At 42.4% G+C, this 27,749-nt stretch overlaps 1 protein-coding gene across 2 annotated transcripts in view; it reads right to left on the bottom strand.

The window, feature by feature from the left end:
• Positions 1 to 6: 6 nt before the first annotated feature.
• arfgef1 (ADP-ribosylation factor guanine nucleotide-exchange factor 1 (brefeldin A-inhibited)) overlaps positions 7 to 27,749 on the bottom strand; it is a 69,233-nt gene continuing 41,490 nt past the window's right edge. For both annotated transcript variants that reach the window (XM_050056208.1, XM_050056209.1), the window contains 30 exons: positions 24,425 to 24,659; positions 23,356 to 23,455; positions 22,200 to 22,339; positions 21,958 to 22,066; positions 18,666 to 18,867; positions 18,458 to 18,569; positions 17,208 to 17,413; positions 16,984 to 17,068; positions 16,680 to 16,845; positions 15,654 to 15,805; positions 15,439 to 15,567; positions 15,192 to 15,350; positions 14,672 to 14,816; positions 14,422 to 14,512; positions 14,093 to 14,133; positions 13,776 to 13,945; positions 13,122 to 13,273; positions 11,941 to 12,113; positions 11,551 to 11,711; positions 10,249 to 10,379; positions 9,861 to 9,990; positions 9,090 to 9,225; positions 8,470 to 8,608; positions 8,078 to 8,150; positions 7,655 to 7,814; positions 7,427 to 7,566; positions 7,166 to 7,337; positions 6,761 to 6,899; positions 3,825 to 3,942; positions 7 to 1,423 (listed from right to left, as the gene is read on the bottom strand). In XM_050056208.1, the coding sequence (XP_049912165.1) occupies positions 1,202 to 1,423; positions 3,825 to 3,942; positions 6,761 to 6,899; positions 7,166 to 7,337; positions 7,427 to 7,566; positions 7,655 to 7,814; positions 8,078 to 8,150; positions 8,470 to 8,608; positions 9,090 to 9,225; positions 9,861 to 9,990; positions 10,249 to 10,379; positions 11,551 to 11,711; positions 11,941 to 12,113; positions 13,122 to 13,273; positions 13,776 to 13,945; positions 14,093 to 14,133; positions 14,422 to 14,512; positions 14,672 to 14,816; positions 15,192 to 15,350; positions 15,439 to 15,567; positions 15,654 to 15,805; positions 16,680 to 16,845; positions 16,984 to 17,068; positions 17,208 to 17,413; positions 18,458 to 18,569; positions 18,666 to 18,867; positions 21,958 to 22,066; positions 22,200 to 22,339; positions 23,356 to 23,455; positions 24,425 to 24,659 (4,288 nt within the window). In that variant the 3' untranslated portion in view covers positions 7 to 1,201. The remainder of the gene's footprint in view (positions 1,424 to 3,824; positions 3,943 to 6,760; positions 6,900 to 7,165; positions 7,338 to 7,426; positions 7,567 to 7,654; positions 7,815 to 8,077; positions 8,151 to 8,469; positions 8,609 to 9,089; positions 9,226 to 9,860; positions 9,991 to 10,248; positions 10,380 to 11,550; positions 11,712 to 11,940; positions 12,114 to 13,121; positions 13,274 to 13,775; positions 13,946 to 14,092; positions 14,134 to 14,421; positions 14,513 to 14,671; positions 14,817 to 15,191; positions 15,351 to 15,438; positions 15,568 to 15,653; positions 15,806 to 16,679; positions 16,846 to 16,983; positions 17,069 to 17,207; positions 17,414 to 18,457; positions 18,570 to 18,665; positions 18,868 to 21,957; positions 22,067 to 22,199; positions 22,340 to 23,355; positions 23,456 to 24,424; positions 24,660 to 27,749) is intronic.

The raw sequence follows: 27,749 nt of genomic DNA, 5'->3' as shown, positions 1-27,749 counted from the left end.
TCAGCATTTCAAATCAACCAAGTTCAAAAACTTTATTGACCTAGAACCTGATTAGAATGCCAGATGATGTATTGTACAGAAAGTTGTACATAATCTTTTTTGCAACATAGAAAACTTTACATTGCTGTATCATATACATTTTGTTTTCTACATCCATGAGCAGGAATGCATCCCATTCATACTTAAAGCACAGCTAACATTTGTCATTTTCTCTATACATATACCTTTCCCCCAAACCAAAGGAAAAAAACAAAACATTAAATATATTATTAACTTTTGATTTTGTACACAAGAGTGAAAACTAAACTCAAACATGAAAACAGACTAGTGAGTCAAAAGCAGCTAGCATCAGGTTGCTCTCTTATCTTCCAGTTTCAGATGCCCTGTTATCACCTACCTCTGATAAAAACCTAAGAACATATAAAATGGAATAATTTAACCCTTCACTTTCCACGGTCGTGTTCAATTACAAATCATACTGTGTAGGACAATCTGCAGGAGATGGTACAGTCAAATAAATTATCACAAAAGTAAAATCTCCAGTGCATTCAAAAAAGAGATCAAGTGCAGCAAATCCAGAGGAGGAAAAACAATAAACAAAAATAAATGAAATCTAGTGTTATAAGATTATATTACATAGCGGCAGATCTGTACAACTAGTTTCATCCAAGAGGCTATCAATACTAATGTTAGCCATCTGCGGTGCAGACAGAAAGATCGTTACTATCAATGTGTGACAAATGTCACATTTCATAGTTACTAAATATGTCTTTTTGCATGTTGTTGAAACCATTCATTCTTTACTTTTTAAATATACAGTAAGAAGCACACATTGTTTGAAATATATTCCTTCTGAGCAGATCAGAGATATGGATAACTGTCAGTTGTTAATCAGTAGTTTTATCCAGTGGAGGCATCGCTACACCTTGTACAAGACATTACTGTTTTCATTGTGATATCAAGTACTCTGTCTGGGCTGTTTGTGTGTGTGTAGGCGTGTCTGTGTGTGTGTGTGTGTGTGGTGACAGGGTTAAGGGTGCGGGTGGGTGGTAGCAGATAGCCGATTGATAATCAGCTGTTTTAAGTCAGGCATAAACCACGTGAAGGGCCCTGAGGTGACGCAGAGCCACAGCACAGTTGCACAAATCCGAGGTGGAGGCCTCAGTAGAGCTCTGCGTTCCAGGCTGTTGGTGGTGCAGCATCACTGAGCCTCCTCCCCAGCCTCCTCCCCCACCTCTGTGTCCGCCTCCTGCTCGACGGGTGCCGGCTGAGGTTCTGGTTCGGGCTCAGGCAGCTGTGCGATGTGAAAAACGAGGCCGATGCGCAAGTAGAACTTTCTGAGAACAGCCCGCAGCTCGGGGATCAGGTCGAACTGCATGATCTCACACAGCAGAGGGTAGTATCTGGACGCATGTGCCTTGAACTGTGGGATGAGACAGAGACAGAGAGATAAAGAAGTGAGATGAAGACAGACACACCCATGTCTTTAAGGCACTTAAATCCTGTTTGCATGTTAGCTATTTGGAACAAAAGTGACAAACATAATTTTCTGCTAACTTCCCTGAGCTCTAGAGTAAACATGTTCAGTGAATGAAAAGTGGAGCTGCACTTCTACATTTTTGCCATTTATCAGTTTCATGAATCTAAATCTAAATACTGTAATGGTTCCAATGTGATATTTTAATCCAAAAATGCAATCAGTTTGGCTCATGCTCTGCTGCAATCTGCTCCATCTACACCCCACAGATTTCCCCTTCATTGTTAAACTATATTAATGCCATGGCCACAAAAACATTTTTTCTGACTGGCTGTTATATGTCTGTTAAAATACTGTAACCGGACACCACAAACATAGTCCCAGTAAACAGTTTAAATAAGTGCGCAAGGTATATTTAAAGCGACAGTTCGGATCTTTTAAAGTGGGGTTGTGTGAGGATCAGTGCCTGTGTCAGAAATCATTAACTCATTCACTACTCCCTACTCACTATGTGGGGAGTTCTATGTAGAGGACTATATAGTGAGCTAACCCTACTAATGTCTGATTTTCTGTTTAACCTTTGTTGTATTCAAGTTTGTTTTACCAGTCAGTCATGGATTAACTTGTGAATTTAATGTAAAACGTTATGCATTATGCCATTATGTCACAAATCAGAGCTAGCAGCAACTCAGCTTTCTAACACTAGCTAGCATTATTAGCCCACATAAACATGAGAGTGTACAGCAGGTTGTAATAGAGCTGCTCTCTCTCCTCTTGTCCATTTTGCTGTCCATCCCATATAGTCTGTCCGTTCCTTTGGCGCAATACATGATGGGATATATTGCTTGGTGACCATCGGTTGTACACTACTTTTCACGGTGCATTGTGGGATACTTTGAGTCCACTATATAGGGTATAATGATTCCCACTATACATTCCGACAGCACTACAAAACGGCAAAATCACTTTATAGTGGATTATATAGTGTGTAGTGGGTGATTTTGGACATAGTGTATCACCTACAGTAGATGTCAGTCAGCACACCTCCTGTTTGGAGAGGCAGGTAGGGCTACTGCCACAGAAGCTAAGCACTGTACTGATGTGGACGGGGGCAGTAGCAAGATGTATTTTAGCTACCTTGAAAATTTTTTCACTGCTTTACTTTGATGAAGACAGCCCTTTGTGAAAGAGAAATGGTGTCAAAGCAACCAGACTCCATTGACAAAAACAGTTATTTTACCTTGGTGAACATGGGAGTTGCTGGGCTATGGCTGCCTCGATCAGTTCTATCATTTGTGTTATTATGGGACTTTGGTAAATCCAAACTAACCCCTTTGAAAGCCTAAACCACACAACACAAAAAAATTAACTAACAATCGAAGCAGCGATAGACCAGCAGCTCCCATTTTCACCCAGGTTAAATAACTGTTTTTGTCAATGGAGTCTGGCTTTGAAGAGAGCAATAACACAGCTTCAGTTACCTTTTGTATAGTCTCGCTCACCAGACCTTTCTCAAGAAAAGAAAGGTCTGGCTGGGCCGACTCTCACTTTGAGATTGGAGAAAAAAACGCCCCAGCTGCTTGTACTTCTTTCAACCAATCACAATCGTTCTGGGCGGTGCCACAGCAACGGTGCGCTTGCAAAAATATTGCCGGGGGGAAACAGGTTTTGGTGTAACACGCCCACAAAAATATCGCCTACAGGACGCGAACCATGGCAGAAAAATGGCTACATCCCCCCCAAGATCAAACACCACAAAAGTTAGTAAAGGACGTGTTGAAAACGGTTGAAAACTGCTACACAACCGGAGGTGGTAGGGCGGGACTTCAGCGGGTGGCTCGTTCCGCCCAATGAGAGGCTGATCTCTGCAGCGAACTTCCGCCCACTCAGACTACCTGTTGTAAAGCGCTGTCTGATAGCAAGATAATGTGGTTAAAATATTCTAAAAGTAATATTGCTTCTTGAAGGTGGGACTTTTTTTTAGGTGGCTAAAATATGTTTTCTTTCTGACCCGTCCACAGTTCATTCCTTAGCCTGTTTATACAAACTGAGGGTGTGCTGACCCCCATCTGTGGTATGTAATACACTGACTATAGATAAGTACCTCAAACAATCCCACTTCAAAAAATACAAACTATCCCTTACACAAGCTTTAAAAATGGATTATGGTATAAAAATACCCTCTATTTTTTGCCTGTTACACCGATATCAGCAGTGTGATAATCCCCTCTGAAGTGTTAAAACGGAGAAAATAATCACCCCATCTGTTATTTCTGGATGTCAGACCTCATCTTAAATCATCTTGTATGTGTCAGGAGAGGCGTCATCAAGTGTTTCAGCTCCTTACCCTTTCATCGCTGATCTTTAGCACCTTGGTGAGGAAGAGCAGCAGCAGGTTGGTCCAGGCCTCTCTGTGGCTCTCTGAGGTCAGAGCCAAGAAGTACGCTACAGCCTCACTGCACACACTACAGCACAGAGAGAGAGAAACATTTCAGAGATGTATATTAACCCCTTAAGAGAACATTAAACAGAAAAAATTCTGGATATTATGACAGAAAAATTGTGTTTTGTCTGTAATGTATTGTGGCAAGAAAGCATCTGCTTCTCCATCTTGCTGACCACATGACAAATTTGCAGGGACGGGGATGATGAAGATTGTTTTCGATCAGTAACTGCTAATTAAAGCCACTGACTGAGGCTATTATGAAAACAATTAGACACTTTTCTTCACAGTCTAAGCTTGAAGGGAAACTGACACAACCTCTGACCTTTCTCCCTCGACCCTGCAGCCCTCTTCCGATATCAGCGGCATCCATTAGCTGCTCACCCCGCTCTCTCTTCCTCCCTCACACGCAGCTCTGTTGCACTTTTATCTCTGCGACCTAATCACCTCCCCAATCAGCTTTGTACCCTGCACTAATCAAACTCGCATGTGTGCTGGCGTCTGGTGAACAGGGATCTGTTTGTGTGTGTAACTGAAGAATAAATGTGCGTCTGTGCTGCTTCTGGATGACAGGATGAGGTGTGTTTGAGAGAGAGGAAAGGAACATAAAATACAGGCGTGATGACACATAACAGTGTCTTCATGAATTAGGATTTCTGAGCCAGTCGCACACGGAGGCACCATCCTTCCTCCTCCTCCTCCTCCTCCACTACTCTTTCTCATCTTCTCTCTAATAATGAATGCAAGTAGGAGAGACAAGCGATGATTCTGCTTTATCTTGATATTATCATCAATTTGAGGGCGAGGCTGGGGGAGAGAGAGGGGGTGACGGTTGTTTGTGAGGCGCTGAATAAAGATGCAGCGATGACAGCGGTGCTGACTGAACAATGAAACATCAGTGTGCTGATTCCTTCGGATCTATACGGCGCGAGAGCATCCGTTGCGGAGAACTGCCGAGCTGTGCACGCGCTGTGCCTCTGCCACGAGTAACTGACTGTAGATAGTGACATCAAAACAACCTCCCCTCCTCTCGGGGGTCAGTGTCTTTTGGTTTCTCCTTCCTCTGAGTAAACTGTTGACGTCTGTGCCCGGAGAAGTGTGATTTTTTTATTCCCACATTGAGGCTAGTGATGGTGAATGTGTGAGACGTGTGTGAGGCTCTGAACAGTAAAAAAAGTCCTCAGCTCAGAGAACGTATGCATATGCTCACACGCACACACAGACCAGGGGTGCAACAAACTGATGACTATCAGTCAGTAACATTATTTCACAGATGTATTGGCCACAACAACCTTAATATGGTGCCAACTGATTCTTTAACCCTTTAAAACCTGACGACAGCAACATCCTCTGTCTTGTGCTGCGTTCAAATGCCTTTCACAAACATTTAAGCATCCAAGCCTGAAGAAGTTAGTCTGAAAATGTATTTAAAAAAAATAGAAAATTATCAAAAAAAAAAAAAAACCCTACGAAAATGTCAAGTTCTAATTATACATTTAAAATTATGTGACAAAAAATGAATATAGATATTATTTAGTTTAATTTATAGGAATTTTTTAGGTAATTTTCTTGGGGGGTTTTTTTACTTTTCTTTGTTGTTATTATCAGGAAACTTTCCTGTTTGGCTTTTGATTTTTTTATTTACTTTTTTTGGTTGTTTTCAGGTAATTTCCTTGTTGTTACTAAAGTTACTTCTTATAACGTTTTAACATCTTGCTAATTATCAGGCAATTTCTTAAGTTTCTATTTGCCTTCTTCCCGTGATTTAAAAAAAAAATAAAGCCAATATGCACGATTTCAAAGAGTTAAAAGAGATAGTAAAAGGAAAGATTTAGAGCATTTTCAATAACTACGAACTGCCCTCAAGACTTTCACTATTATTACAATCATTAATTTATTCTTGTTCATTCTCATATTTAACTTTTGAAATCATAAACATGATCCAACCAAAACTTCCCACGTCCACCTCTATAACACAAACAACAAACTGAAAAACTAAACCAGTTTACTCCGGCAGAGTTTCAGCAGAAAGATGTCCTGCACCGAAAGCCTTCATCGTGTTTTCATCTACCAACCACCACCAACAAAAACCTCCAATTAGTCTCTGAATTCTGTCAAACTGAGAGCAACAATCTCAGGCATATGCACACAAGGATGTATTGTTCCAGCTGTCACTTAACACATGTTTGGCAGGAGTAGTGTGCTCTGTGCAGACAGCATCATTAGCTGGATGAAAATAAGCAGCACAACAGGAACCATCACAAAGATCAGTAGTTTAATCTGCTAAGGGAGTCTACACTGCTACTCCTGCTAGCGTGGTGGCCAACGATGATGATGATGATGAGGAGTGTCAGAATAATCGGAAAAAAGTGGCATCCACTAAGACGTCATGTTTAATATTAATAGAGATAGCTGAGCAGAGTTAATTCTTAGATCCACTGACTACCATTCAAACCTAATTGCCAGAATAAATGTTGTATGCTTTTGCAAACCCGCATATGTAACATTTACACGTTATTCTGCAGGAGATGTGTTGAAACTTTACATTTCATCGGTGTGGTTATGTTTAGGCACAAAACACTTGATCATGTTGAGGAAAAGATCATGTTTTAGCTTAAAATACACGCTTTGGGTGGCAACATCACTGCTGGAAATGCTGCAGTGACTCACAAAAAACAAGTAGTGCCTAACAGCCATGAAACATACAAGTGTAACATATCCAAGGTCTGCAGAAACACACACTGCCAACGTTTTCTCTTGGTGACTGCCCTGACCATCCACTACCACTGAAGGATCAGCAGTTGCAGTGGCTGTGAATGCGTCACATGTTTGTTCCTTACTTGAGCAGTCGTCTTTGGACCTCCTCCCAGGCGTCCTGGCGACTCTCGTCTGTGTACATGCGGAACAGGATGCGCAGGCCACACGCCAGGCTGCTGGTTTCCTGCTTCAACAGGTTGGGCTTCGACTTTCCTTTGAAACCTTGAGCACAAACACACAGATGCACAAAGCCATTTTAAATTTTCCATAAAGTCAGACGGATTACAGAAAAACCACCGGCTCAAACTTGATGGAAGGGTGTGGTATCGTGTGGCAGATACACAAATTATTTTCACTTTTGTTGACAATGTGACACAGAGGATTTGGCCTTGGCCCTTCTACTTATTAACCCCAAACTACCAAAAGAAGCGACACAGCCGAAGGTTAAGTGCTAATCACAGTTTAGAGGCAGTGATTTCTTGCCGTACCTGCTTTCCACAGTAAAGTCCTCTGCTCGTTGTTGGAGTTGAAAGCCTTGGCGAAGCTGTGTGACTCCAGCAGGCAGTCCAGCAGCTTGAAGAGCTGTTCTGAGGTCAAGTAGCGATACATGCCCTGGTCCTGGGTCTCCACTGGGACGTCTGCTGCATACGAGGCATCCCGCTTCAACAAAACAAACATGACAGATTATTATTGGTGTTAATCACACAGCACAGTGATTCTGTTATTTTGTTAGAGGAAAGCATTTGTACCTGAGCAGCAGCAAAGTTCTCAGCATCTTCCTTCTTACTGGTGGCGGGGAAAAACACGATGTTATCGATAGTCTGGATCAGCTCCAGCTGCACGACGCACTTTATCAGTAAAGCAGTGAATAGGCGCTGCTCCTGAACCTCTGTGGAACATACGGGGAAACTTTCATCAGAGCACACGTGCAGACAAAAAGACGAGCAGTGCGTCTTTGAGTAAAGCGACAGGCATACTTATTGGGGTCCTGCTCCTGGAGCCGTCCTCACACATGCCTGAGGTGGAGCTGTACTGACTCTGCCGACGGTTCTCCATGGCAACCCTATCAGCACTGCTGATGGAATGCTGGTCGTCAGAGCGGGACTGAATGTCCACTGACTTCTGGGAGATGGAATCCTGAGGGCGAAGTGGGCAGAGTTACAGCAAGTCCTATATATATGTATATATACAGTATGTGAAATTATAGAAACAGTACAGGCATATAAATCATGTATAAGACATGAAAACTGTGTGAAAGAAGTGAGGCAAATATTTTGTTTCCTGGCAGTAAAAGTCCCCAAAAAGATTTTGAAATAAACTTGAAAAAATATGGCAAAGAAAATCTTGAACAAACAGTTCTTCATTCACATGCAAAACAGAAAAATGGCGTCTTTCCTCACCAGCTGTTTGTCTGACAGGCTCTGTGTTGTCAAGTATTCTCCCTCTGCTCCTGCTGGTCTCCATGTTAACAGCCTGAAAAACAGTTTATTCAGTAAATCACATTCATTCTTGGACAGAATGACAAACAACCAACAACTTCCAAGCAAGAAAATTACCCGAGCCAGGAAATCCATCAAGCTAAACAAAGTCTTAATTTATTTAAAGTCTTTGTTGGATGATACGTCCATATCTGTTTGCTTTGTTTTTCCATTTATCACTGTCATTTAGCAACTAATGTCCCCGTTTATAATTAGAATCACTGCTAAGTTTAAGACTGCTGGTTTATTAACATCTAAATGTACGAGCATGGCTTTGTCAAGGAGCTGGTTTTATGTTCAGCACAGCAGCTTACGCGTGTGGGATGGTGGTCTTGAAGATGTCCAGCATGCAGTTGCACGTCTTGTCCCAGGTCTCCGGGGAGAATTTCTCTCCATTCAGGATGACCACATTCTCTAGACAGTTGGTGCCTGAACGGGCGAGCTGCTCATTATCTAAATACACACAGATGACGAGGAGGAGGAGGAGGAAAGGTTGGGCCAGAAGAGGGAGTGTCAAGGGAAGGGTAGATTAAAAAAGACAGAGTGAAAAACAGGTAAGATGTATTGATGTATAAAGTGCAAAGAGCCTTTTTTTAATCCAAAAAACAACCCAAAAACACTAAAAACGTTTATTGACTCTTTGCTTCACCTTCGTCTTTTTATAAAGTGGTGGACCAGTATTGATGTGGCACATTAAAGCTCAGAGATCATCTTTAAGCTCTGTCACTTCAGCCGAGCTCAGGTCATGTCTAATGCCAATAACTGTCCTAATGCCTCTTATTATATCGACCTCTATAATCTCAAGAGCAAAATGTCTTCCTCTTTTCTGTGTTGCTGCGTAAAGACAAGAGGACACTGCACACAAATTACACTTAAAGATACTTGTCTGTGGATAAATATGGCAGAAAACCAAAAAGGGATGCTGCGTGCTCACCTTGCTGCACACACCAGTAGAGCTGAGCCAGAATGTCATCCAGCAGGACGTCACTGAGGGACTCAAAGTATTGGGTGAAGACATCACAGATGGCGTAAAGTGCATGGTTGCAGGTGGTGGTCATCCACTCTGCTTTCTGAGGGTGCAACACAACCTTGTTGAGTATTTCTTCCATCAACATAAGAGCACAAACTACAAGACAATACTGCATCTCAGGATTGCATTTTAAAGGTCCAGTGTGTACGATTCAAGGGGATATACTGGCAGAAATGGAATATAAAATAGTAAGTATGTTTTCTTTGATGAAAATAAAAGCCTTTGTAACCACACTGCAGTGTCACGTCAAAGTAAAAACAAAACTATATCAGTATATATTATAAACAGGTTATAGTGTGAAGACAAAGAGGACTGAGGCCCCATCAGAGCTGAAGTGGACCAGAAAGCGTGCTCTTTCAAATGCACTGAAAATATGAACACATAAAAAACTGAGTTCCTTTTCTGTTGCACCACTTTAAGAGGAATGAGTTTGGTTTGTTTAAAGAAGACTATTTGTGAAATCACCCTAGGTTATAAGAGAAAATAAGTGAGCACACATTAGCAGTTGCTGAGCTAGCGGCAACACTGTTGCAGTGGCTGCAATCTGCAATCCTCACGTCTAGATGCCACTAAATCCACCTAAATTTTACACACTGCTCCTTTAATATTTGAGATATCCAGCTGTGAAACACAGGATCTGAAGCAGCTATTGAGGATGAAAGACTTGTTGTGTACCTCAGTCTGTTGCTCAGGCAGCTTCATGTTGTCAAAGATCCTGAAGACAATTCTGAACAGGTCTTGCCACCAGTGTTTCTCAAAGGTGTGTCCGTAGGTCTTCATCACTTCAAACATCACTGTCAGCCCTCTGGGAAATGCACACACACACAGTTTTGTCCTTTCCTTGATGCTATAGCTGACATTTGCTTTTTTCCTTTTTTTTTTTTTTTACAACATGCATCAAAGTCTTTTCTATCTTGCAAACACTGTCTGTGTAGTAACATGCCTTCACTGCTGCCTTCACACTTATCTTAAATCTAAATTAATAGGTGTTAAAACATGCAGTTTAATGCCTTTAATGACGCCCACCGTCTCAGATAGCAGGCTAAAGGTGAACCCCGCCTACCTGGTCCTGACATCCAGCTTACACCTGTTGATGATGCAGGAGAGCTCGAAGAGAATGGGGAACCACCCCCGCACCCACACGCGGTCCTCAGGCGCTACATTCATGTCATCACTGGTGTAGTCTTTGAAGGCCTGCCAGAGAAATACGAGCCGTGTTCACCATCTCTGCCTCGGGAGAGGATTAACCCTCCTAAATAAATGCACATTTCCATGCATACTGTACGTGCCCCTGATCTGCACTAAACACACCCACTCTATGTCATGCTTTATTGATGCGCACATTCTGCCTCTTTGTGATGTCAAGGGTGAGAAAATGAGTATGCAAAAGCTGCACCAGCAACATTAGCACAAGACACATGTTGACACACACTGGATGATGTTAACATACGTGGGCTAGACATAGTACTACACACTTGCATTAATTCATCCTTTCGTGAACAGCTTATGATCTGAGCACAACATGCTTACACTCTGTCTCTAGATGTTCATAAGACCATATACATGTGTTGCTTGGATGAATTATGTTTAATAAACGCTACATTCTTCTTTCACAGCCGTAGCTTCAAACCTATAATATACACAGTCTATCATGCTTTTTCTCATTTTCTGACACATATATGATGTTGCAGTGTCAGATGTTCATAGCAAACATGGCCATGGTTTCAAATAAAGAGGTAAACATATGTAAAAGTAATCCCTGTGACGAAACCTCAGGCTTTAGACAGCTCTGAATACTCTTTGTTTTTTGCTATGGCAGCGAGATGAAGTCAGATCGTGACCGATTTCTTTATATGGTTATCTGCTCCTGGCAGGCATCTGTAAGTATTTCCATTAGGTAGCCTACACTGCTACATGTAGCTACACGCTAACATCGGGGAAATATGTTATCTTGGTTGCTGATATTGCTAACTTCTTCCTGTTTTTGGATCATATCCTTGCTGGAACAGTCTGATTGTCCTTTAATTGGTGATTTTTCACTATTTTTCAACCTAGAAACGCTGACCAATCAGAGCAGACCGTGCTTTTTTCAGGGGGTGGGCTTAAAGAAACAAGCCAAACCTGAGCGTCTACAATGGAGGGTGAATACAGGTGTTTCAGCACGGATAGTACGAAGTGTTTCTTGAACATTAAAGCATGTAAACATATTCTAGAGAGACCAAAATACAAGTATGAACCTGAAAATGAACATAATAGGTCCCATTTAAGTCAATGCATTTTGTCTCATAACCACTCAGGATTATGCACATGGCACATTTACAGCAAGTAATAAACTGTACAGCGTAAAGCACAGCCTGACACTGACCTGTGGCCTCTCTGAGACGTATTTGGCGCAGTGTCGGATGAGGCGGATGGCTTCCATGCTGGTGTCTGGGAAGGAGGCATTACAGGCAAACTCGGACAGACACTTAACGGCGTCCTGGAAGGAATCGATGGTGGCTGCAAAGTGCTTTTCAAATACATTCGCTGGGAGAGGGATAGAGGGAGAGATGAAGGCAGAATAACAGAAGGGTAGGTGGAGGTAGATAAACAAATGATGAAGAGAGAGAGAGAGAGAGAGAGAGAGAGAGAGAGAGAGAGAGAGAGAGGGATCAAATCCAAAATCTGATGACCACAAGGTTAACAAAACCATTTTAGGAGGGTTGTCATTTAAGTCATTACTTATCCTTCTTAGGTGTCTGTGTGCTGGACTTACTGACGATATGGCCGGTGGTCTGGAAGGCCAGCTCTACAATGCTCTCATCCTGGTCAGAAGCAGCCAGGTGGAAGACAGAGAAGATGTTCTTCCAGCCTGAGCGGATGTTCGCCGCCTGGGAGTTAACCATCTGTGCTATACAGCGCACCACCATGTCTCTGATGGTGGGAGACCTGGACAGGAAATAGTGGGTAAGAGGAGTAAATTGGAAGGAGGAACAGAGTTAAAGGGAAGAGGAGAATATGAAAGTGGTGAGAAGAAGTCAAAGGCTGAGCCACAGATGAAGAAGCATAATAAAGAAGGCAAGAAAGTAGGAAGCATGAGAGCCAATCAATTAAAAAGACGGAAATTCATCTCTTCATTGATGTTAATTATCTTTAAAAGCTCTCGATAAGCCATTTTCAGGCAGCATCATTAATCCAGCGCTGGCTAGTCTTACCACGACAGGTTTTTACTGTTGCCATAGTGAAGAGCATTCCTAATTGCTCAGTAGTTATGAATGAGAGAAGAGCTCTGCCTCCGCTTAGCATTGTACACGCACACACCACCACAGCGGAGGGCAGCAAGTCTAACGGACACACTGCGCTGCAGGGTTTATGTGGCTGCCTGCCATCTCTCCTCTCTGTTGAAGCTCTCAGCCTGTTCAATCTGTGGGTGGATTTATACTTACACTGCTACTCCCTCTTTCACATGAATGAAAAGTGTGCTGCAGCAAAACCGCTTGCCTTTTGATGCACTGCACACAGACAATTACGACGGCAAAATCAAACTAATTTATGACTGATTGCTGTTTTAAAAATCCATTCAAGACTTATTCAGGCTTTAAAAAAAAGGCTTTTTACATGAATTCACTGAAAGGGTAATGCAAACAGACTGAAATGGGTCAAGCGAAATGTTTGCTTGCTGCTTTTCTCCGAGCGAACAGTACGCTTACTCACTGCTCCAAGAGAGAAAGTAGAGACAGAGGAAGAAAGAGAATGAATAACAGAGGAAGCAGAGAGCTGCTCCAGAGGTTGAGGGGAGGAAGGGAGTGCGAGTCTGCAGCCATGTGAGAAACAGCCCAGAAATAGTAACTACTCAAAGACACAGTGCAGGCCTTGTGTTTGCACCACCCGGCACCACAGACTTACATGGGAGGAGCAACAGAAGCGCTCACTCTGTGGGTGAGTGTTCAACTTTACCTGTTCTTTTTCATGATGTGCTCAAAAGGCCTCAGAAAGTCTTTCTGGAATCTGAAGTTTGCCAGCTCCCCTTTCTCCAAAAATTTCATGGACAGTTGCCTGAGAGAGTCCACCGCGAAAATTGCCACATCTTCATTTGTATTACAGCCAACCTGCACGAAGATAAAACATGTGTCAGTAACATCACCGTTTTCTTAAATTTAACAAGTCAAGTGCAGCTCCCTTCCAACTGAATAATAAGCATCTACTGTAGATACACAGGTCACCCTGCAGCAGGAACGAAAAAACCTTGAAATCCACTTCCCAACATAATAAATGACTATTTTGAGGATTTGATTTTACACAGACTAAATCTAGTTTGCAGCGACTCAGTGAGAAGCAGAGCCTCAGTGAGAGATGTGTCCTTGAATAACAAACTAACAGAAAGCTTTTCTGGCAACAATTTGTGTTTATCAGTGACTGAAATCAGCCTTCTGTAAAACAGAAGGTGGGAGAGGAAGTAAACAGTCCTCTGCGGCTCACTCAGTCACTCCTCGACTCCTCACTCATTATCAATGACACTATTTTTAGTATCTTTCTATACAACAGGGCTACACTGCAAACCGTGCTTCTGTTTCATGATTTCCATCCCTGGAGTAACCAGTCCTCACCCACCTTGTTAAAGTGGTCTCCGATAACCTCCCAGATCCTGGACCACTGCAGCCTGATGCGGCCCATGTTGTAGTAGGAGATCTCGACTATTTTTTGCAGGCTGAACATGCGTGGGTGTGTGGGCGAGGCCAGCTCATCCATGGACACAGCACACAGCCAGCGCACAAAATCAACTGACGAACAGATAGAAGACGTTGGCAATGAGCAAAGAAAGGGTGCTTTGTACCAGCAAAGTGATGCACGACGATAAAAACAGCCTGAATGTACCTGTCCTTGAAACAATAAGAATAAAAGTATGTAGCTGGATCAGCTGGACTCACCTATTGCGTTACCATCCAGTCTGGTGGAGCCGGTGAATATCCTAAAAAAAGAAAATGAGGATGATGTAAACTACATCTGAAAAGTAGATGCTTGCTCCAAACATACAGCATACACCCACTGCATAACAAGTTAATGTCTTCCTGCCTTTCAATCAGTGTTTCTCTGAATCTAATGTTTTCCTCTGATAAGAAGTGTTTCCTGTCTTAATTCGCTTTAAAATTTGTAGACATATGGAACATTTTGTCCTGTTCTATTGCCATAGCTTCTACTAAAATTTATGACCAACATAATCATTTGTTCCATTTGACAGTGTGGATGGAAACAGTACCTGTCCACAGCCACCACCACACTCTGCGAGCTGGTCTCTCCGATGGACTCCTGAATGCTGGCGATCTGCTTACGGTCCACTGTCCCTCCAACTAGAGAGCAAAGCACAGAGGATTACAAAATATAAAAGCAAATATCAATATCAAGGATTTAGTGTGGTTTTGACCGATTTACTAAAAGTACAGCTCCGCTTGCAAACCACAAGTGCTGTGACAGTGCTTTACAATATGTATCTATGAGTTTGTGCTGACCTAGACCCAGGTATTCATCATTGCTCTGCTCCTTTGTACTTGTTATGAAGCCCTCTTTGCCGCGCACCGTCCCTGAGATGTAGCGTGCCTTCACTCCTGTGCCAATCAGCTGAGCCAGCTCCAGCTGACTGATGCACTTCATGATCTAGAAGAGATAAGACGAGGGCATATTTAGAGAAACAAGCACAAATAAGAGAAATAGAAGAGGACACGGGGAAAATTGGGATTAAATGGAAGAAGGGTTGATTGGGAGATATGTGGATTTGGTGGGAAAAGGGGTGTCAGGAAAGATCCAATAACAAAGTACAACTGGTTGCTGTAAAATACCCCTAAACCCAACAAACAGCTATGGCTGTATAACAGATAAAGGTATGATGATCTGACGTAAACAAAGAAAAAAACACATACCCACTGAGAATTGAGGCCTATTGTGGCTCATTGCTTGGATCAGGAAAGGAAGATAAGGTGCGGTAAGACAGTTGAGATATGGGGGAATACAGTGAGTGAAAGAACTGCAAACCTCATGCCAGGAGTTGCCCAGGTAGTTGCCATCGGTGTGGGCCACAGTGATGAGGGTCTTTATGGTGTCAATGTTCTTCTGCTTCATTTCTGAGATGCCAGAGCTGGCTGTGAGCAGGGTGAACCTCGCCAGCGCCTGCACATACGCATCCCTCTCCAACTGAGACAAAAACAGAAGGCAGCGTGTCAGAATACTGCCAGGTATGAGATACAGCAAGACACTGATCCTCCGGTTTAGACTGCAGTACCTGTATGCAGAAGATGCATGCTATCCTGATGGCACAGCGGATGCCCTCCAGACACAGTGAGGCCACCTCGGTGTCATCGCAGTCCTGAAGACCCACGCTGAAGGCTGCCAGGAAGGGTGTCCATGCCAGCTGAGGAAACACAGACAGATGAGGTGTACAAATTGTGTGTGAAAATGTGACTCATAGACGCGCGTGTGTGTGTGTGTGTCTGCTACCTTGAACATGGGCCTGACGTGCTCCAGATGTGTGGCGCTGGTAAAAGGAGCCTGGACATGGCTGACGGCCTCCATCAGAGCTTTGGCCGTCTTGGCCATCTGCTCCATCTCCACGTTGTACAGAAGACGCCTCTGCTTCTCGCTGGCCACACCTGAGCACAAACACACAAGTACGCATAGTCACACGCAATAAGAGCTTTTCACAGCAACCAGACAATGTCAACAAGAAAAAAAAAAACACTGCAGCTTTTCATCTAGTAAGCTCTGCAGAGTGTCAAAAGGAGACTGAATTATACAGAGACAAAAGTGACAATAGGCCTCTTCATGCCTATTAAAATTTTAAGCCACTCATAAGTGTTTATCACCGAACAACTGATGGTAAACAAACAAGTCAATGTACCGTCTATTGTATATTTCCATTATGCTTCAAAAAGAGTTGCAGCACTGCACATAATTCTTCCATTCGAGATGTTTTTGCAATGTCTTTGCACCATGTGTGCTGTCTGCTCACAGTGCTAAGTCTCATTCAAAACCATTACAACAAAGACTAGTGCTGTAACTATTGATTTTTTTTTTTGCTGATTACTCTGTTGATTTTTTTCTCAATTATTAGATTAGTTGTTTGATCTACAAAAAGTTAGAAAATGGTGAAACAAGTCAATCAGTGTTTGCCAAAGCCCAAGATGACTTGCTCAAATTTATCAACAACCCAAAGATATCCAGTTTACTGTCATAGAGGAGTAAAGAAACCAGAAACTATTCACATTTAAATAACTGGAATCAGAGTTCTGACTTTTTTTCAATCACTTTAACTCATTATTGATCATCAAATTTGTTGGCAATTGATTTAATAGTTGACAACTAATCAATTAATCATCGCAGCCTAACAAAGACATCAGGTACACAGCTCTGGATAATAACCGAAATCATAGCCTCAGATTGAATCACATCTTTGAGATGTGAGAGTCTGCACCTCCTCCTCCTTCTCCTCCTCCTCCTTTGCTGAGTCATTCAGTCACAACTCACTCTGCTTGTTGGATTTCATAGTGAGCTCCTTCGTCTCCTTCATGGCGATCTTTTTCCCCGCAATCTCGTCGTAGATGGCAGAGAGATATTCCTCAGGCAGATCTTTGCTGTCATTTATGCCGCGGTTCATCTTGATGTATTGCTCTTTTGTCATTTTATTCTTCACCTTTGCAGACGACAACAAGGATACGGGTCAAAAGCGGCTCATGCAATCCCGGTGATTTATGCTGCACTAATATCGGAGGGAATGACTGCTGTCAGAACATTCCCAAAGGCTGCCGCCTCGCTGAGGTGGAGTGCTCACCTGTGGACTGTGAAGGTCTGTTGTCAACATAATGATTGAGTAAGCAAGGACGTATGCGGTGTCAGCGCTGGCAAAGAGGGTTTGCCTGGAGAATTGAGGGGAGGAAGAGGAGGGTAGGGAAAGGCAGAATGCATATTAATAGCAGCATGTTGTATGTGGGTCATGTTAAATCAAATTCAGCTATTTCCATAGTAAGGATTTTACAGCCAGAGATGAAAACTCACCCCTGATTGCATTCCAGATATCTCGCTGCAAATTTCTCCATGAGCCGGTCAATCTTCTGGGCCTCCCCGGGGAGCCGAAAGCCCTCCAGGAACATGCGTAGTGCAGAAACAAAGTCTTTGCCCTGGAAGTCCATTTGATCCACGTAGGCATACATTACCTCTTTATTGAAACGGTCATTATCCCCGAGGAATTCTCCCACTTGAGTCTGGCAGGGCAAAAGTTAGAGGTCAGTCTTACTTTAACATACTTCAATGTAGCATACAAATTAGAACAAGACAGAAAATCCTGCCAAAAAAAACGGAGAGGCTGTGCTGGGCTGTTACACCCCATGTGTCCAATTTGGTCTGAACCGACTGAGTGCTCCACACTCTCGCTGGAATTGCAATAAGTTGCTCTTCAACTAACATTTCTCTCGTCATAAGAGGTAAAAGCAGACTAAGAAAATTGACTTCAACACGGCAAAAGAGCAACATACTTGTCTGGCTTTTCAGTCAGCGTGGATTACATAAATACAGGTTTGACTTTCATGTTTATTCACTCTGTTTGCCTCTGCCACAGAGCCACTGCATCTAAGGGCCCTTGTTTCTAACCAGATGTTATGAACGCTCTTTAATGCTGATTACCGCTGCGCGCAGACACCCTCGAGGCTGTCCAATCAAAGCGAGTGTGCTCCTCATTAACATTTACGCTGCTGGTGAACAGACATTAGATTACTGTGCGGCTTCTGTGGGGTTTGGCTGGCTGAGGCAAAAGGCAGAAGGTGCAGAGTCTGTTTGACTGGACTGGCCGTTTATTTTATTTGCCAAGATTTTTACTGAAGCTGGTGGACGCTTATTTTCTTTACAAAGACTCCACAAACAACAACAAAGGTGCTGGAGTTGAATATGATGTCTATTGTCCATTAAAACCACAGTGACTTGTCACATGCTTTCGTTGAATAGTGCAATCATCTGATCCACTCTCAGAGTTCAGAAGAGGGACCAATTGTGCAGGTCAAAAAGAAGGTCTGCGCACTCTCAGGCTCCAAATAAATAGCCTATTTCTCTTTTTCTCTTTTCAAGGCAACGTTTCAATCTACAAGATCATCATCAGGCTCTTCCCACTCTCTGACATCCCCAAGTGGAATAATCTTGTTATCAGTTCACCTTGTCTGAGATTAGCTGTGTAGTTTGTGCACTCTCATGTTCTGTTTTGTAAGCAGCACTTGTCTTTAGCTGCAAAATTGAATGAAAATAAGCTGAACTGTTACCGAATCAAGCCTCTCTTCCTGGTGCAAGAACTGAGCAAGATCCTCTGGGGTTGTACCCAGCATGCCTTGCTCTTGAAGGTACTGGATTCCTCTCTTTGGTTTCTTGTTGAACCTAAGCAGAATGCAGAGACGCAGAATATAATGTAGCCGATGCAGCATCACACAAACAACAGGATAAAATGGTAAATGTGTGCTCAGTGAAACTTACAGGTCAATGCCTTGCTCGATGATTTCCTTCTGCTGTTTGAGGACCTCAAACTGCTCGGGGTTGTCAGTGCCTGACATCTGGGTGCTGTAGCTGCCGATGCCAGACGAGGCCGTTGAGTCCAGAGAGTTAATGCTCCCATAGCGGTTTATAGTCTCCGGGGCCTTGGTCTCTGTGCTCTCCTGTTCTGACGGTTTCTCCTGACCTGAAGAGCAAAAAACACCAGATTAAAAAACCCAGAGGGGACGACAGACAAGTGGAAATAAACTAAGTATTCCTATTGTTACTGTACCCCCTGAAACTGTCGAAAAAAAGGTTTTAATTGAAACTCTGTCGCTGGCACAAACTCAGCCTGGGGGCTTAAAAAATGAGCTTACTTAAAGCTAGTACTGCAGGAGAGAGACTTCAGTAATTGAAAGGGGAAACTTCAACACAGAGAACAAAATGACCCTGAGGCCTTATTAATGATTGTTGTTGGCAGGGAGGGTATGCACGCTGGTGTTACTCACATGCACGCAAGACCGCAGCCTCATGAACTCCAAAAAAACACACACACTTATTCACACACAGCAGGTGCAAGGCAGGGCATGAGGGGAGGATTTCACAGAAGGTGGGTTATCTAAAAAAGCTCCAGGCAGTCAAAGAGGAAGCAGCCGGAATTAAGAGGCCAAGAGAAGTGTTTTTTTTAAAGCCTGCCCGAGATGAGCTCAGGGATCTGCGCTGCTGCTGCTGCTGCTGCTGGAGCGGGTCCACCCTGTAACCCTGTGCTAGGGCCAGGCGTCTGATTACCCGTCGGAAACTCTTTAAAACATTCACGACAGTGTCACCGTAATGTGAGCTGGCACTGTACTCCACATTCTTAGGTTTAGTCTTAGCGTCGAGAGAGGAAGGTGTAGGTAGGTAGGTATACAGGGGAATACGAAAAGGGAAGAGGAGAAAATGACATGGAAGTTTAAAGGTCCAGTGTGTAGGATTTACGGGGATGTATTGGCAGAAATGGAATATAATATAATAAGTATGTTTTCTTTAGTGTGTAATTGCCTGAAAATAACAATCACCATGTTTTCATTAGCCAAGAGTGAGCTGTTTATATCTACACAGGGAGCAGTTCCTCGTCCACAGAGTCCACCATGTTACATCGCCATGTTTCTACAGTAGTCCAGAATGGACAAACCAAACACTGGCTCTAGATAGGGCCAGTTGCGTTTTTGTATTGATCAATAAAGTTAGCAGCCTCTCCGCGATGAGCCAAACAGCATTGGAAAAACAGAGATTTTTAACATGGAACTACTTTATTCAGTGTTTTGACCACTTTAAATCACTGGGTCCATTTGTTTTGGAGAAGAAGAGACCTTTGCTGATAATTCGGCTACCAGTAAAAACCTCCTGAACGCCTGGATCTTAAGTTATCGGCAAAAAAGTTGAGCACACATTAGCAGGTTCTGGGCTAGTGGCCTGTCTCCTAGGAGTCTAACCCCATCAGAAAAACGCTGCTTTATAACATGACACTGCTTTCTACAGTGTTTCTACCAGTTTCAATAACTTTGTTTGTTTTGAGGAGAAAGAGACTGCGGATATTTTGGCTCCCGGTAAAAACCTCCGGAACAGAGAACACTGACAGAAATCTTACCAGGAGTTCACGCTTTGCACACGTAGTTCGTAGTTTCAGCTGGCTGCAATCTGCAATCCTCACCACTAGATGCCACTAAATCCTTCACACTGCTCCTTTAACATGTGTACTGGAGAAATACTTTATAATATATTTATAAGTTTGTCAAGCAGCATTTTTACCCATCAAATTCAGAAAAAATGTTTCTACCATTAGTTTAATTATTGCATACATACATGGTTCTGGTTACAATCTAAGGGATGTAAGTGTGTAACCCTACAAACAACACATGTTTTATTATGCAAGACCAGTACCAGTCATCTAAAGCTACAGACACAACAGGTTTAAAACAAAAGATTCTCATCACAGCAACACGTTCTAGCAAATACTCTGTACGTTTCTACCAGTATTACCTGCTCTTGCTTTGAAGACATACAAAAAGGGAAGAAAATGACACAACAAAGGACAGTTGAAAGAGTGAAGGTGATATACTGTACTGTAATAGTAGAATGCACTCTGAAATTTAATGTACTGTACTCATAAATATTATCACAAGGAAGAGAAAAAGTCTGAAATCCCCAACAGCCAGCGGGGTGAGTTTGACATTCAACGTTTAAATCTTGACCCGTGAGCTCCTGCTAGATAACTAATGACTCATCATAATTTTCCGCAAGATAACGTCCCCGCGAGTTAACACAACTACCTCTGCTGGTTAGCCTCAACAGCTTAGCCTGAGGCTAGCCTGTGGATAGTTCCCGGGGCTTGTGGGATATCTTTTCCAGCCGTTTCACTAAGCTGCACTTGCTCCTTATGTTGCGCTCCTCCTTTGGAAAACAACAAAAATCCTCCGGTGTGCAAAAGACCCAGAGGCCAGTCTCACACACAGGATGTGCGGTGTATGTTGGAGACGGGGTGTTTCATCGCGGCTCGGCTTCAGGTATCGCTCTGTTTAAGACTAAACCTTCTGGATTAGCCTGTCTGCGCTGGCCTGTGGGCATTACCTCGCTCCCTCCTCTGGCTGGAGCCGAGCTGACGAATGCTCGCTTTCCTCCTCTGAGCGGTAGCTTCCCCTGATGAATGCCAACTGTCAATCCAACAACTGATTGCAACCGAGCTGATAGATGTGAGCTTTATCGCTAACCCCGGTTAACCTCAATGATGAATTGCTGCCAAAAACCGGGCCGATCAGGGGAAAGTCTAGTTATAACCTTGGCAGTTTCATCTCTGACACACACTCTCCACAACACAAGTTCAACTCCTCACAGACTCTTGAGGAAAAACAGCAGTCTGGGGTTTTATGGGCAAAGCCAACAAAGCATGTATCAACTGTATTTAAGATGTGAAGGTAAAGGTTCACACCACTTCTGTTAACGTCTTGGTATAATTATATGGAATACAGCATCACTGTACAAACCCTCTTCATGAATTAATTCATCCTTCAGTAAGTGATGGGATTGGTAGTTCAGAAATAAGAGATAATTCCATGTGTTTAATTTCTCTTTCCATTGATCAAGACTAAAATACAAACATAAATTCTGTCACATATTAGTTTAAATACTACATATTCAGTCATCATGTAGAATCAGAATGAACAGAAAGGTAACGTTCATGTCTGTCACATTCAGTTTGGGTTTCATAGCTGCCAGAAAGTCTTGAAAAATCACATTCATATTCAGTGTGTCTTACCAAGGCTGGTCTGAGAGTTGGGGTTGACGTATTGGTCTTTACTCCATTCGACCATACACTTCAGGATGGACACTAGACATTCAAGGCCTTTCTTTCTCAGGGTCAGCTCCTAGAAAGGGAAACAAAAAATGTTAGGGTATTTTAAATGACTGTAAAGGCAAAATGCTTCTTTGACCTTTATAAAAACAAAGAATATCAAATAAAGCTAAATATTTTAAGAAAATGGAAGAAAAAAATGTCACCTGTAGGGGTGTTGTGCCGAGCTCATGGCCTCCGCGACCCTGCGCGATTTTCGACAGGTCATTGACCAACCGCTCAAATATGTTAGCAGCATTCAAGTCACAATCATAGTTGACGTAGATGTCCACCACACTCTGGGCATCTGAGAGAGGCAGATGGAGTTCATCAGTGCGAATCAATGAGACAAACACAGACTGTGTACAAAGCTTTCATGGAGCCTGATGTAAGCGTTAATAACTAGAGGTTTCCTATAACCATCAAAGGGGACCTATTATGCTTTTCTTTTCTGTCTGTCATACACTGTATAAATAATGTTTCAATGTCAGATGCTCATTTTAAATGTGGCTAGACAAGCTGACATCAGCTCATGGCAAAAATTTTTTAGATAGTCATCTGCTCCAGGCACACTACTGGAAGTGTTTACTTTACATAGTTTACACTGCTACATGTAGCTACATGCTAACAATGGGGAAAACGTAATCTTGGTTTCCAGTGTAATTCATTTCTTCCTGCTTTTGAATCATATTCCTGCTGGAACATGTCCTGTTGTAAAGATTTCAGGTTAGAAGCTTTTACTGGTGATTTTTCATGGCAGAAAGTGCTGCTGTACTCCATTACAGTGATTCCCCCGACTGCAAGTACATGGCTACATGTAGCTACATGCTAACGTCAGGGAAAAACGTAAAGTTGGTTGCTAATGTTGCTAATTTCTTCCCAATTTTGAATCATATTCCTGCTGGAACATATGTGATTGTGAAGATTTCGGTTTAGAAGCTTTAACTAGTGACTTTTCATGGTAGAAAAGTGTCGCTATCTCTGTTACAGTCATTTCCTCGCTGCAAAGATGGTGCAGCGACGAAGAGATAGAGAAGACCCAGAACACCTGACCAATCAGATAAGAATCAAAGCAGGGCTTTTTCAGGAGGGGCACTTAAAGAGAGGATGACTACAGGTACTCCAGCACAGACAATATGGGGAAAATAAAGTGATTTTTGAACAATAAAGCATGTAAACATGTTACAACGGAAAAATGAACATAATCGGTCCCCTTTAAACTGGCTGAAACTCATAAAAAATAAGGTAATAAACATACTTAGCTGACATGTATTCTGCAAAACATCAGAAAAATAAAAAAATTAAGAATTTAGAGACCCAAACCTGCGCATATTCTAGTGAGGGTTTGTATGACCATCCACTTGTGGTCATAGGAGCTTGTGGACGTCTCAAGAATATACAGGAAAATCTCCTTGAAGAACACCTGCGGACAAAGTCAGGAGAGGTGTTAACACCATCAGCTGCCTGCATGGCCGACACACAACACACAATACTCTGTGGGAGCCCACATGAGTTTCCCTTCAGTGGACACGGCAAATACAGCGGGTGGTCATGTCATGCGTTAGAAACTTTGAACCAACTCAAACAGAACAATAAACTGTGGGCAGCAGAAAGAAGGTCACAGTGCAACTCTCGACTGCACCGAAGTGGAAGAATGTTACAGCGCTCCGTGAGAAACCACATCTCCCATACATCATTTGTGTCAGCTGCCTGCTGCACTGAGAAATGGAGTCAGACTGTTGGTATCACAGTGTGGGGTGTTCTTCAAAACTCGGTGGACACTTAAATGAACAATTTTAAAGTGCTGCATTTTGTGATCTGTTGCAGTTAGTATATTTGCAATCTTTCCGCTTGAGTCTGAAAGACTGTCAGCTGCCAGAGAACGTGTGAAACTGTTGTTTCCATCAAGAAGTGGTGGGTGGATATATAAATATAGCCACTGTAATTAGCCAACTGGTTCATCCGGTTTTCCCTGCATATATGAATCGAAATAAAGCTGTGGAAAAAACTGAAAAGAAAAAATCGAACACATGGAGAGCGCACTGCTGAAGAGCAGCAGGTAACTGTTGTCGGAAAGCAAGTGTGTGTTTTGGTAGTGCAGACGACCTTCGCTGCATCACGTTAAAAGCTTTCCAGCGGAGATATCTGATTACTGTGAAGCAGCTGCATAAAGTGTTGAGTTATAGTCTGTAGTAGGTGAGAAGTAGTACGTCAGGTGTGGAGCCTGAGAAACCCTGAAAAATGTGTCTCTTATGATTTCATCATGTTAAGGTCTGTTCAGGCTGTGAGCAGAGAAATTACTTTCTTTACCGTCACACTGTCAGTCTGAGAAACTGTCAGCAAAACCTGAAATGTTCTTGATAAAGACAAGACGCTGCCGTGAATACGTTACCTCGATTTGCATCTTGAGGTGCGTCTTGAAGTGGGAGAGCAGAGTGAGGAAGATGGAGAGCGAGAGTTCGAAGACCTCAGGCACGGAGGAGACGCCGTTCTTGGACAGGGCCACACACAGGTACTGCTTGATGGCGTTGATGAACATCTCGTTAGTCTTGAAAATGGGGCCAGCGTTCTGCAGGATGGACAGGAGCAGCTGGAGGGACAAGACCTTCGATCGCAGCTCATGGGACCTGAGGCAAGCGGAGAGAGGAAGAAGAAGTTAAAAACTATTCGTGTAAAGTCAGGAGGAGGTCAGTCTGAATATTTCAATAGGGAAGGACATGATAATACATTGATGAAATTAAATCACAGTAACAGAGGAAAGACTGACAGTGTGTATTTTTGTGCATGAAGCGCAGGTCCATGTCTGTATCTTTAGCTCTTGCACTGTATTGTGTATCCTAACCCCTTGGGAAACAAAGCTGGCTCCTACATAAAACAACTTGAGGGATTTTTTCCAGCCATCTGCTCAAGACTCTGAGAACACATTGTCCAATCGGATGAGCATTAACATTTCAGACGTACAATACACCCAGCGAGACAAAAACAAAGAACTCCCGCTAAAACCGAGCACTTATAGGGAAATTATCTGTCCTTCAAGAAAAGTTACGCCTCAAAGAAACAGAAGCGTAATGCACACTGAGACCACATCACACTGTGTTTCTCCATCTGAGAGTTAAAATCTTCAACAGCCATCAAAGAAACGCTAGGGCAACTAAATCAAAGCTCCTCTGCGTGTGGAGCCTCAGCTCGTCTGAACTGTTTTCTCTGCAGCAGCAGGACAGAAAAACTGGAGCTCAAAAAACATACTTTCAGCTACTTTATATGCTGAGATTGGCTGCTTCACTGCAATGTCTTCCATCTCTGGCGAGCAGACAAAGTAGGATTTATGTGGCACAATGAAAATGTGTCTCGACTGCTTTTGCGAGTGCCCAAAAATATGGACATTTTTCCCCCAAAACGGACTGCCTCTGTTAAAACATTACAATTGCATCCTCATGGTAAATGGTCTATAGAGCAAGAAATACAAACCAGAAAAAACTGGTAATTGGTAAATATGACATGAGTTTATGAGAAACTGTTAAAAGTAAAATACCCTATGATTATTATTGTCATTTATACATTAAGTAATGGTAATTGGATGCATAAATAAATCTAAATCCAAAGTGTTTTATAAAAGACTACATTACCGAATTTAACTGTGACAGAAGATACTGCATTTGTATTTAATACCACAGACTGTCAGTACACTTCGGTTACCACCAACTCTCTGAGGAGGCATCAGGATGTCTACAGGTGTCAGACAGTTAAATTTAAAGCTTTTAAAGACCATTCGAGACACATTTTAACCACATTTAGGACAGATTTTTGGACAAATCATGTTTTACTTATTTCAGCATCGCAGGTAAGCATTGCATGCAAGTAGTTTATATGTGATCCTGTGCAGAGGTAAGTGTTTTGTAGGAATATGGTTATTAGAGTGAGTTAAGTTGATCTATATTTTGCCAACAGGTGAGTGCAAGTATGAAGTAAAATGACAGTATTACAAGCTTTTTTTTAAAGATGTATAACATTAGAAATGTGGACTTCAAACTAGGAAGGCTTCACTCATTTTCACAAAAAGACATTAAAAAAATGGACAAATGACAATAGATAAAATCTCTGTAGTAGTTCAAGCCTCACAAATTCAAATTTAAGACTATTCAATGACTTTAAAGGCCAGTAACATTGAATTTAAGACATTTTAAGGACCTGTAGACACCCTGTGCATATAGTGTCACTGTGCCTGTATGTGGCTGTCAGCGCTGATCTTTGTGATTTGGATTGTTGTTGCATTAAGCAAAACTTCCATATAAAGTAGGGCTGCAACTAATTTTCATTAACAATTAATCTGCTGATTATTTTCACAGTTAATAAATCAAAATGCTAAAACTCCAAAAGTCACAATTTCCCACAGCCCAAAGTGTCTTAAAATTGCTTCTTTTGTTCAAAGACTACGACACCTTTACTACATCACACATCACCAGCTTTCAAAAATGACCAAAAAAGCAGCAAATTCCCAAATTTAAGAAGCTAGAACCAGCAAATATTTGACATTGTTGCTTGAAAAATGACTGAAACAATTAATAAATAGTTGGCAATTCATTTTCTTTCAGTCGACTTATCAATTAATCGACTAATCGTTGCAGCTCTAACAGAATGGCGCCAATTTTGCACCAAATGTATGCATGTTACTCAATTTAAATACATGCAAATAGCACAGGAGCACTGAGACGCTATTTGCTTGACAGCGCAGTTAGGGATTCATTTCCTTGGGAATTATATGGTAAATCTGTGCTATCCTTTTGTGAATTCGCCAGTTTGTTGTTTTTGGTGCAACTTCAACTAAACTAGCCATTTGTGGGTCATTGTAGAGGCTGACATGTGTTAACTGAGCCCAAATGATCTAGTAAGGACTCAAGATGGAAATCCAGAGTCTCACTTCATTTTAGTCAATTTAAAAGTATTTTTTGAACCACAATGACTGAATTAAATGGAGTACAGTGACGACTACACAGAGAGATTATGTCAGATTTGACAAATGCCTGTTCTGGCCCGGTCAAGGAGATGTATCCACATTTAATATCCAACTTGTACACTGGTTGGAGGACAGTGTTGTACATTCTGACCCATAAATCATCATAGATGTCCCGAAACAGGCACACAGTAATCCCTCTTGAGACCATATGTGTACCCTCTGATCCACCATGAAGACAGAGAGTACCTTCTGATAGTTAAGGAAACAATAACACAGCTTTTCAGCCTGTGTGTGTGTGTGTGTGTGTGTGCATGTGCGTGAGACACAGAGTGAAAGAGGCAGAGCAGCCTTGTTAGGAGGGTAAAAGGTTTCTGTCTGGCAGTGACATGGCACATCAGTGCTGGGGTAATTGACGTGGCTTTCATCAGACACACACACACACACACACACACACACACTGCTCTCCTGCGTTTTCACCACATTCATTTCCAAATGCTATTCAAGAAAGGACCCAGCCTACATTTTACCAGCTGACCTAAAAAAAAAATGGAAAAGATTAGATAAATGAAGAAGCAAACAAACACATATCAAAGCCACCCCACACACACTGTGTGAATTGAGTTATACACAGAAACCAGATGCAGGAAATCCTGTTTCACAAAAGCCACTGCTATCAGGACGAGCCAATCAGATGCCTCTATTTTGGCAAACCAGAGAGCATGGTCAGAGGCAATATTGCATGATGGCAAAATCTGATTATTTT

The sequence above is a fragment of the Epinephelus moara genome, chromosome 11 (genome assembly GCF_006386435.1).
Source record: "Epinephelus moara isolate mb chromosome 11, YSFRI_EMoa_1.0, whole genome shotgun sequence".
Classification (NCBI taxonomy): Eukaryota; Metazoa; Chordata; class Actinopteri; order Perciformes; family Serranidae; genus Epinephelus; species Epinephelus moara.
The sequence above is the reverse complement of the archived record's forward strand: the minus strand, read 5'-3'. Positions and strand labels throughout refer to the sequence as shown.